At 53.9% G+C, this 11,850-nt stretch overlaps 1 protein-coding gene across 1 annotated transcript; it reads left to right on the forward strand.

The window, feature by feature from the left end:
• Positions 1-8,956: 8,956 nt before the first annotated feature.
• Positions 8,957-11,029, forward strand: TCIM (transcriptional and immune response regulator). The gene has a single exon (XM_021535862.3). It carries the CDS (start codon positions 9,685-9,687, stop codon positions 10,003-10,005), a length of 321 nt encoding a protein of 106 aa, XP_021391537.1. The 5' UTR covers positions 8,957-9,684; the 3' UTR covers positions 10,006-11,029.
• The last annotated feature ends 821 nt before the right edge of the window (positions 11,030-11,850 follow it).

The raw sequence follows: 11,850 nt of genomic DNA on the forward strand, positions 1-11,850 counted from the left end.
TGGAGCAGAGCTTTGGACCTGCTGCATTCCTGGGAGCCCCCAGGGGCTCCGAATGCTGCATCCCAAACTGCCCTGCTGTAGAACCACTTCCAGCACCTTGGCAAGGCAGCAAGTCCCCAGCGCTGTCACACCTGTGGCCCAAATGTCTCTGCACTGTGATCAGGGACCAGCCCAGGGCTCTTCTGGGGGGACACTTCCTTGTCACCTGGCCAGGCTCCATTTCTGCACACCTCAGCCACAGGTCTCTAAACAATTTATTAATAGCAACCAAATTTGCCTTGTGATTTCCCATTGGGAGGGATGTGAGAGCACAGAAAACAATTGCCTTCACTTTCTTTCTGTGCTGCCACTTCCCCACACCTGGGGCTGTGCCTGGAGCACCGTGTCCCTCGGAACACGCACCTTGGCACCAGCAGAGGCTTATCTGCACCTGGGGAAGGGCTCAGCTCTGCAGAGCTACTGCAGGCCAGATATGATTACAGGCCATGAGTCAAGCCAAAAAGTGCTAATTACAGCATGGGGGAGGAGAGAGGAGCTGCTAAATTACACCTAATATGGAGAGGGCTGGGGAACAGACTGAGAAGTCACCACTGCTAAGAGGATGATGCAGGGCTGGGAGATGGTAAGTCTTTGTTATCAGATTAAGGATGCCTTGAGGGACCCTTGGGACCTTATTTCCCTAAAATCCTTGGTGTCTGACCAGTGTTTGTAAAACATTGCACTATTACAGCTGTTGGTAAATAAAGAAAGCAGAGATCCAAACATTGGCACTACAACAAAAATAGCTTAATGTGGGGCAAAGGGTGGGAACAAGACTGGCAGGTCCTGATGAGGCTCTCAGCATTTCTCTGCTGCCCAGGGTGCCCAGCCAGGCTGGGAGCAGTGTTTGACCAGTGCCTGCATGGTGGCACGTCACTGGTGTCACACGGAGGATGTGCCACGGCTCCCCGAAAGCCTGTTTGCCAAGTTAGTCACCACAGCCTGCAGTCTCCAGACCTGGTAAACAAGGACAAACACAGATACCGGTGTCCAGGAGGCACGGTGAACCCGTGAGGCAATCACTACCTGGCATCCTAGGAGCTCTAGTCAACCCCATTTCTTAGAAAAGAGAAAAACAAGGAAAAGACACAAGGCACTGCTATTATTGCAGCAAGAGGCTGTGTCATGCTGGGCTCTGCAGCTAAATATATTCGGTGTTTACTGTAAGCAAGGACAGTGGGAAGCCTTCCGAAACGGCACGGGGGCTGCTCCCATTTTTTCAGCTATCAATCACGCACGGCTTGAGCCATTTTTATCCTGACACAAATGGAAAATATTTTCCTGGTTTAATTTCTACTGATCAAAGATACTTCCTCAACAGAGAGGAGCCCCACAGCCCTGGGAGTAGCGGGGGAAGGAGTCCCCGAGGAAACTATTTGCCTGAGGGGACGTGGGACACAGCTCATGAGCAGATGGGGCACATCAGGACACCATCCCTGAGAGGTAGGCTACCATCCCACAGGTCAGGACACCATCCCACCAGCCCAGGGGCACTTGGCCAGGCTATTATTCATTCCTTTTCCCAATTAATTTGCCAAACACAGTGCCGGGACCACCTTGGCATTGCCCCTGGGGGGTGCAGGTCCCCTTTGCTGCCCCAGCACCTTCTTCCCCAGCTGCTGCCGTGGTCAGAGAGACCTGCAGAGGGGCAGGGTTTGGGGTCAGATATCTGTTTACTTTCTCCGTAAGATTTCCCTAAACAGCATTGGAAAATGCTCCTTCCACAAAGCTCATCACGGCCGGAACTGACTCAGCTTTCTGCACAGAGGGTCCTGGACATGAGCTCACTGGCCTCAGTGACCTGACGTCACACTCAGCACTGTTTGCTGACAGACCACATATTTTATTTTATTTTATTTTATTTTAGCCCATCAGAGTGGTGAGAGCAGGGCTCCCCATGTGTCCCCTGACACTGCAACCCCCTGGCTCCCTCAGTCTCACACAGACCCTTGCGATGGGCAGATTCTCTCCACAAGGCAGACACAAAGTCAAATCAGATTTACTTCTCCCAGGCAGATGCCAACAACTCCAAAGCACAAACTGCTGTCTGGGCTTCTGGTTTGACCCTGAACCACTGAGGACTCAGAGCCACAGTCGGAGCTGTCAGAGCCCAGGCTCACCATCAGCACTTTTCTGCTCAGCCAGACCCTGCCAGAGGGACTGCACTGCTTGCTATATGCACAGCATCACCCCTCTCCTCTTCCCTCCTCTCCCTCACAGAACTAAAATCTACTGGCAGCTCTGAACTGGTTCTTTTTTGTCTGAACTGCTGCATAAATAACCCAACAGACAGCCTGAAGCCCCTGCACACTGACACCTGAGAGCGAGTCAAGGGCAGATCTCAAGAACAGAGAGAAGGCTCCCATGTAAACAAGGCATCAGTCACTGGGACTGTAACTGGTGGTGGGGAAACATCTCGAAGGCATTGCAGGGGCTGTCAGCAGGCTGCTGCTCAGTGCCGAGTGGCAGCACTGGGGCTGCTGGCTCTGCCTGGGGCCAGCACACCAGGGGAAGCACTCTGAGCTGTACGGAGCAGGTCTGTGCCCCACAGATGATTCAGGGCTCCTGGGAGCCTCCTGCTCCAGTTCTGCCCAGCTCAGACCTGTGGCACGCAGCATTGCTCTGGTGCCTGGAGCTGCCAGCCTTGCCTGTCCCAGGGATAGGCTTTACAGCCCTGCTGCTGCTCTTTGAGCAGGGCTGACGTGTGCAGCTGAGGGCAGCTTTCTGGGGAAAACAACCACTGGCAAGCGTTCAGTTACCTGCCCTAACAGCTGCAGTGGCCCTGGGGGCAGCCAGAGCCCAGGCACAAACCTGTATGACACCCGTGGAGCAGCTCCCATCCTCCTCCCCAGCTGAACCTGGGGAGGATCTGCAGCAGGGCCTCAGCAGCCAAAAAATGCCCCCAAACACCCCACTAGAACCAGAAGCTCCTGTGGCTCAAGCATGGCCACAAGGATGGGAAGGGGATTGCAGAAATTGCTTTTCGAGCAGCTACAAAGCAAATTTGCTGGGCCACCAGAGATGGTGGTAGGAGCCAAACACCATCTGCTCTCTCCCAGAAACTCTTCTGTTAGTGGAGAAATGAGCTATAAGGCTGATAACTCCGCAGTGCCAAGCTCATCTCCCAGACGATCAACATGGCGCTGACTCCCTGATAAATCTTCACAGACGCAGCTCTGCTGTTTCCCTCCTTCTCTTCCCTTCCCGGTTTTCTTCTCCCAGTGTTACTCAGCCACACATACCCAAACCTCAGCTATTCCTTTCCAAAACACAGCCAGGTCAGGAGCTCCCTCTGCCACATCCCACTTTGCTTTGACACAGAATTAAAGAACTGAAAACTAAATTCTGCTCAAGAAGCCCGTCCCTCTGACCTTGGACCTGGCTTCGCTCTTTCGACATGAAGCCGGTGTTTCCCAGCCTGGACCACATGCACAGAGGTCACCCAGGCTTTCCCTTGTGCCCGGCCCCAGACAGAGCGATGAGCCTGAGCCTTGGGGCGGCCTGCCTAGCCCGTGTCTCCTGGGCACAGGCACGGCGCTCCCGGGAGCCCGGTCACCCTCCGCAGCCCGGCCGTGTCTCCTGGGCACAGGTCACCCTCCGCAGCCCCGGCCGTGTCTCCTGGGCACAGGCACGGCGCTCCCGGAGCCCCGGTCACCCTCCGCAGCCCCGGCCGTGTCTCCTGGGCACAGGCACGGCGCTCCCGGAGCCCCGGTCACCCTCCGCAGCCCGGCCGTGTCTCCTGGGCACAGGCACGGCGCTCCCGGAGCCCCGGTCACCCTCCGCAGCCCCGGGGCCGCATCGCCGCCGTCCCTCGCGGCCGCTCCGGCCCCGCCGGGCCGGCTCCGAGCCGGCTCGGAGCTTTGGGGCCGGGGGCACCGCAGAGCCCCAGGGCGGAGCGGCACAAAGGCACGAAGGCACATCCTGCCTGCCACCTCTCCTGCAGCAGAGGAAGCGGCTCGGGGAGATTAGAGCCCGAGGAGGGGGCACCGCGGCGCCGCGCGGGTGCTGGGGCAGCGACAATGCCCCGGGGCAGCCCTCGGCCCGCCCACGGCAGGATTTCCCGTGAGCCCGTCCCCTCGGCAGCAGACAATGAGCTGTCTGACAGCTGGAGACGGCTCTGCCTTCGCCCCTCTCCAGCGGCGGCTCCTCGGGACCTTCAGGAAGATCAAACAGGAAATTGGGCAGAGAAAGAAAAGGTTGTTCGTGCTCCAAAGTCCAAACTTTCATTCCTGACTTGGGAGGAAGATGCTGAAGTCAGGATATTCAAATACTTACCCTGGCTCCCAGGGGAGTAGCGGGACATGGTGAGCGTGGCTGCAGGAGTGACGGGCCGGTGCCATCCCAGGGTGCCAGTGACATCCCAAGGTGCCGATGCCATCCCAGAGTGCCAGTACCATCCCAGGGTGTCAGTGCCATCCTAAGGTGCCGATGCTATCCCAGGGTGCCGGTGACATCCCAGGGTGCCAGTGCCATCCCAGGGTGCCGGTGCCATCCCAGGGTGCCAGTGCCATCCCAAGGTGCCGATGCCATCACAGGGTGCCAGTACCATCCCAGGGTGTCAGTGCCATCCTAAGGTGCCGATGCTATCCCAGGGTGCCGGTGACATCCCAGGGTGCCAGTGCCATCCCAGGGTGCCGGTGCCATCCCAGGGTGCCAGTGCCATCTGAAGGTGCTGGTGCCATCCCAGGGTGCCGGTGCCATCCCAGGGTGTCAGTGCCATCCCAAGGTGCCAGTGCCATCCCAGGGTGCCAGTGCCATCCCAAGGTGCCAGTGCCATCCCAGGGGGCTGGTCCTGCTGGCATGTAATCACACCTGATTGAGTTTTCCCACTTAAATTCCTACCCTGTCCCTCACCCCGGGTGTTTTTCACCTGCATCCCCACAGACAGATTTTGTGACGATGCTCTGGCTGGCAACCCACTACTATATTTCAGGCCACTGTATTTCACAGTCAGAGTTTCTCTTTGCAAGATGGATTTTGGAAGTCTGAAGCACCAAGAGAATCACCTGTGGCTTCCTTCCACAGCAAGCCCTTGCCTCCCCAGACCCAGCAAGCATCCACACCAGATGTATCCTCAGCTCTGCTTTGCTGCGTGCAGGGCTTCTTCCAAGGGGTCCTGCCTGGTAGAAATGCCAGAAGTTTCTGTTTCTCTTCTGTTTCTTACCAGACATGATTTACTTACTGTAACTGGCTATCCGTTATGCCCTGCACTGCATTATTAACTTGGTGATCGTACATTTAGCAGAGAATTTATGAGAAATGAGGAGACATTTATTATCAGTAACACCACAGACTTTACTCTTATATGGTCTCCCTGCAGGGAACGATGCTTGGCTCAGCCAGTGCCCACCCAGCTCCAGCCATTCCCTGGGCCAGAGCAGGACAGGGCTGCTCTGCACACTTCTGGGGCTGCATTTCCCTCACTTAGTCTAGTCCTTATTTTTTCTCCTATTAAAATATTTTCTGATGGAATTTAACTGGTTTAATTGTGCCATCATGCCTTCTGTTGTCTGTTTTTCCTGTTTTCAGGCAGGGAGCTGGGTGAAGATTGTCTGAGACACATCTGTGCTTCCCAGCAACTGAACTGCAACAGAAGTGCCCTTAAAATACCCTCCTTATCCTGCACCTCTGACCTGGGGACAAATATCCCCTCCTTCCTGTACCTCTGAACTGGGGACAAGTGCCTGCCCTGTTCCATATCTCTGAAATAGGGACCACAGGAGGAGTCACAAGGAACATAATTGGCCAAGTCAAGCTCTTGGAGTTTCTGTGAGCAAAGGGTGCAGTGTCCTGCCGTGAGATTTGGACAAGGGTTCCCAGATGTTCTATTAAAGAAACAACAACCACAGAAAAACCCAAGCAACAGCCAAACAAACAGAAATCTCAGGTGGAGTCCCAGAGGCACACAAGTCCCAGTGAAGAGAGGCTCTAGGCAGGTTGGAGCCAGGGCAGGCACTACCATTCGCACGACCTGGATGTCTGACAACCTCCCAGGAATTCGGATTCCAAGAGCAACACAATGAACCAGTTCCTCCTTGACCTTAGAGCCATGCCACAGCTGTCTGCAGAGCACTCCATCTCAGAAACCTTTCCATCTCGGAAGCCTTTCCCAGCAGACAGTGGCATTTCTGGCTCCTGAGAAGGACTGGGGTTCCCCAGCTGCAGGCTGGTGGCAGCTGTGAAGGCTGTGAGGAGCCAGAGCTCCAGACCATGTCAGCCAGGGAAAGGATAGGAAGAACAGAGATGGCTGGATGTTCCTGGACATTTCCCATTCTTAGGTTTTCAGTGAATGGCCTGAACACAAAGCAAATATCTACCTATATCTATATCATCTATATCTATGCCATCTATATCTATCTGTTATACCTCGCAGGTATCACAGGAGATTCTGAGTCTCAGCTTCTGAATGCCCTGTGCCTGGCTGGGAAGGTCTGGGCAGCACGGATGCTCTGTGGGGGCTGCTGCATCCTCTGATCCCAAATGGGTGCTACAGACCGTGCAGGCTTTGGCAGCAGCCAGTGGAGGGAAAGCTATGCAAAACATGCCCCAGGGAACTGCCAGGCATCCCGGATTACCTTCTTTGGAGTGGTTTTGGAGGTTACATGAAGGCAAAGCCAGTTCTCTGCAAGTTTGTGGCGCAGGCACTGGCTGCCCCAGCTGCCCCACACCCAGGGCAGCCCCAGCCTGCCTCCAGCTCCTGCCCTGAGGCTGCCAGCTCCCTGGCCAGTCCGGAGGCTTTCCTGGCAGCAGAACCCCTCGCACCCCTCGTCCGTCACACCAGGAGAAGCAGAACACAATTAGAGATGTGGCTGTGCCTCTCTGCAGACGGTGGGGATGGGAATTAATCCTCCCATTAACGGGTGAAATGGAGCGTTTGCATCTCACAAAGCAATTACACAATAATAGCAGGAGAACGACGATAGAAATCACATCTTCTCTGAAGTTGCTCTCCAATCCAACACATGAATAATTCCTCCCAGGCATTACTGGGAAAGCAGTATTAAAACACCCATATAAACAAAAATTACTGGAAAAAAACAGACGAGGCATACTTCAACGCTCTGTCAGAGCCAAGCACAACTAAATTTATACAAAGTGGGCAGAGAAGCTTGAAGGGGCAAAGACATTTGTTACTGCTCTGTGCGAGATGAGCTCACAAGGAACGCGTGCTTGATCTTGGCAGCTTTCTGATGTCTTACTCCTAAAGCATCAGCTTTAGTCTCGGTTTCCATGGCAGATACTTTTCTAAGCTTGTATCTTCCACAGATATAGCTAATTTATGCTGTCAGCCACATCTCTGCAAATACCTGCAGAGTGATTCCATGTGCAGTGGGAGCAGTGACAACAAGGCACACGTGAACCTGCCTCAGCTCTTGTTTTTGACCAGGGGGCAAAAAAGGGTTTGTTTTCTTCAGCCCACAAGATCTTGGCTGATCTTCTGGCACTGAATTTTGCCCCAAGTACCCTGACACTGTTATCTGTCCTGTGAAGCAAAGCACTTTCAGCAGTTCATCCAGGCACGTGTTTTTGGCACATTTACCCCCCAGTCCTCCGGCTGCTCTGAGCAGGAAGGGTTGGGCAGCACATGTGGCCCTGCTTCCTTCTGCTCCCCCACCACATTTCATGTTAGCAGAGTCTTTAAACCATGAGATCTTTCCCAGGCAGAGATCCAGCCACACCAAAACTGTTCTATTTTCAGGGTGGATTTATCAGCCCTGCAAATGTTGAACAAGCAGCTGACGAATTGGTCTCACCAATTTGGCAAGACCATGGCAAGGTGAGAGGCTGCACGTCTGGCTGGTGGAAGAAGAATCCCAGGGATTTGCAAAGCTGTTGTTTATACACTGAAGCACGGAACATCCAGCACATACAAAAGAAACTGTGGAAAACTTGTAAAAAGTAACTCACACAATGACAAAACCACAGGAAGCGATGGCACGTGCAGAGGGAGCTCATGCCAGAGCAAAGTCCTGGCAGCAGCAGGGAAACCCATGTCCTGGCAGGATATGGGAACTGCAGGGTTCAGGGCTGTTTCAGGATGTGCCCGGCAGCACCAACAGGTGAGTCCCAAGTCCCAGGCAGGAAAGTGGCCAAACACTGAAATGACACCACTCCCTCTCCTAAGGATAGAAGCCTGGCAAGTCCTGGCCAGCTGGAAGTTGATCTGAGCCCGGATGCAGCCAGGCTTGCCAGTTACTTTGAGTCCCAGGCAGCCACCTGCCCTGCTCACACTTCACCTGGTGACCAACAACTCACAGGTAATCCCCTTCTCCATTCGGAGCCAGTACAAACACCTACACAGGGGCTTCAGGTGTGTTCACCTCTCCACTGCTCCTGCTGACTGCTAGAGAGGCGTGTATGGAATAAAAAGCATCTGGGTGATGTTTGCTTGGATCTGTTCTTCAGTGTGGTCATAGATAATTTCCACAGCTCTCTGGTAAGTGAGGGAAGCCCCTGGTCTGAGTGGGATGGGGACAGAGGCTGTTCCTCGAGCCTTTCAGCAAGGATGAGTAACAGGGCCAGCAACGACAGTAAACAAGCTTCTAGTTTTCCAAACAGAGCCTCTGCAGCATCCGGCTGCTTTAAAACATTAACCAAAATGCACTTAATCTTTGGCTCCTGGCCTTAGGTGACTTCTGAACCCACAGCTATTCTGGGCCAGATTTGACTGTGCTCAGTACAATCCAGGTGTCTCAGGCCTGGATCAGGCCTGTGGACCCTAACCCTGTGCACAATGCACCTCGAGTGAGAAGGGACACAAAGGGTCATCAAGTCCAGCTCCCTGCTCCTCACAGGAGCCAAAACTAACCCACATGACTAAGAGGGAGTCCTCTCAGCCCAAGGACTTGTCATTGACCAAAGGTGGCATGGAGAGCACAGATTCTTGTGGAGCAGAGGTGAGTTTTATTTCCAGCACTAATGAGCATGAAATTTAAGCAAAAGGACACTGGGGGCAGGAGCAGGACAGCAATCTGAGTTTTCTCGCTCCTCCTGAGACCACTGCCACGTGCAGCTGGGCAGCTGAGGGTGTAACACCCAGGGAAGTCACCTCAGAGGATGTTATGGATCGCCTGCCTTTGGGACAGCACTTGCCAGTTAGAAGCTACAGCTCTGTGTGCACTGAAGATGAGCTGCATCTGCTGGGAGCAGCAGAAAGGAACCCATGCCCAGACAGGAGCAGGTTGGCAGTGGAGATAGTTTTCTTGGCTGTTTGCACAGGCTCCAGCCTCTTGCTAGCATTGCAACAGTTCTCACCTGGAGTTTTACCTGTTTATGATAATTGTGCACATGTTTATGACATTGTGCACACAGGGCTTTTCACACGCAGCAAGGGCAGGAGTGGAGTTTGGGCTGTGCTGGCTCGGTCCCACAGTGATGGCTGAAGCCTGTTCTGTGGCGGGTCAAAAACCCCAACATTTCCGTCGCAGAAGCAGAGAGGACTTTTCATCCGCACGACAGGAAAGTTGGCAACTTAAATGTTAAACTTGCCTGTGATTGTTGGGTGTTGACATCATCGTGATCTCACCGCTGTAACCGGAGCCCTCCAGCTTTTCCTCCAGCCTGCCTTTAAATACCGGCCCTGGAGCCAGCACAGCACGCGTTCCTCCACTGGAGCCCGGGCCAGAGCCGGCAGAGCCCACGTCGATGAAAGCAAAGCCAAGCTCCAGCGCTCCAGCCATGTCCACGTCGCTGCGAGTGAGCCCCTCGGTGCACGGCTACCGCTTCGACACGGCCCTGCGCAAGAAAGCCGCGGCCAACATCTTCGAAAGCATCAACGAGGCATCCCTGCAGAAACTCTTCAAAAACTCCGGGGACAAGAAGGCGGAGGAGAGAGCCAAGATAATCCTCGCCACCGACCAGGACATGGAGGAAAAAACGAGAGCACTAATGGCACTAAAGCAGAGGAGAAAAGACAAACTGCTGCAGTTCCTGACATTTCGGAAATACTCAATTAAAGTTCACTGAACTGGCGGAGGCAGAGGAAACGGAGAACATTTTGTGACGGGACTGTTTGAGACCTCCTGCCACACTCGGCATGCTCCGCTGCCCCGTGGGCCTGGGGACCTGACAGTCCACGCACCACGCGAGCCGCGAGCGGCGGCGGCAGCAGCGGTGCCCAGGGCAGGACCGGTGCCCGGAGCAGCAGCGGTGCCCAGGGCAGGACCGGTGCCCGGGCACAGCACTGTGCACAGCGGCAGCAGCGGTGCCCAGGGCAGGACCGGTGCCCGGAGCAGCAGCGGTGCCCAGGGCAGGACCGGTGCCCGGGCACAGCGCTGTGCACAGCGGCAGCAGCGGTGCCCAGGGCAGGACCGGTGCCCGGGCACAGCACTGTGCACAGCAGCAGCCTGGTGGCCAGAGGCTCGCAGGGAGCGAGCAGCTCCCAGCTGGAGGCGGACGAGCTCCTCCGGGCAGCCGAGCAGGGGCAAAGCCACACACCCGGCTGTGACTCGGGACCTCCTGATGGACTTGGTGCTCAGAGACTTGCGCCGGGTGCTTTGCCTCTCCAGCCTCGTTGCCCTAAAGCTTGAGGCCGTGCAGAGCCCCGGTGCCTGGCGGGGGGCTCTGGAGGCCGGTCGGCTGCTGGCCACGGTCCCTTTGCATCGGTTAAATGCACCCAAATGCAGCGTGCGGTGCAGTAAGTTCAGCCGTCCGGGAACGCATTTGCAGCAGAGACACTGCACAACTGTGCCTTTCCTTCCCAAGCTGTGTGTGCAGGAAAAGTCGTTTGCACTGAAGCAATAATAATGACAGATTTCCCTGAATTTACTGTGAAGTTCCCTAATATTATGGTCACTTACCACTAACACTAAAATTCTAAATATAATATCTGCAGTTCTTTTCTGTGTAGGTTACAGTCACTATTAGATGAGTACTTACTTCATGGCAATATTTTATGACAATGTTATTATTATATCGGCTATAATTTATTGCATACAGTGATGTGAAAACTAATAAATTATGAAGGAAATATAAATTATCTTGTCTGAAATTCTCAGTTCTCCTGGAGTGGTGGGGTTAGACTTTTTTTGTCATTTAACAGAGACCGGGTTTAGGAGCAGACTACCTGCACCTCTCCTTCACTCCACAGATATGGCTTGGGCAGCCCATCCCCAGGATGTGGAGCAGCCCCCGGCTCCCCCACGGCCCCACCATCCTACCTGGCAGCATCAGGCTGCCCCACAGTTCCTGTGGCAACCATGTCATCCCCAGAAAGGCCTTGCCAAATTTATTGCTAGTCAACTCTAATGTCAGTTTCCCCTCTGTAATAAAGCAGAATAACATCTGCATTGAGGAAAGCAAGGTGTAGAAAATGATGGTTCAGGACCAGGCTGGGCAGCATGGCTCGCCAGCCTTTGACATTTCTGCAGAGCAGAGAAGGAACCTGGGCTTGGCTCCTCACCACCCAGAGAAACAGCAGTAAGTTAGGGAGCCTCGGCAGCAGAACTGGACTGTTTTTCTGCAAGTTGTGCTGTACTATCATGATAAATGATGCTGAAAGTACTTAAAAATAGCAAAGACTGGTTATTTATAAGTCTGTCCTCTAATAACCTGATGGTTTAGATAAAAACATTCCCATGACTCTGCTTAGAGCAACAAAGATACAGCAGCTTGGAAGAGTGATAGCCCAACTACATTTTTTTTTTTTTTTTTTTTTGCCTACAGTAAGAACTCCAAATTGCCCATAAGTCAGGGAGACTGGAAATAATCTTTTAAGTCCCCTAATAGAATGGGCAATTATAATTATTTATAACTGGAGCGGGATACACGGTGATTTCCCCTCCCAGGGAGACCAGAGAGTAAACTGTTTTG

Source organism: Lonchura striata, chromosome 32 (genome assembly GCF_046129695.1).
Source record: "Lonchura striata isolate bLonStr1 chromosome 32, bLonStr1.mat, whole genome shotgun sequence".
NCBI lineage: Eukaryota > Metazoa > Chordata > Aves > Passeriformes > Estrildidae > Lonchura > Lonchura striata.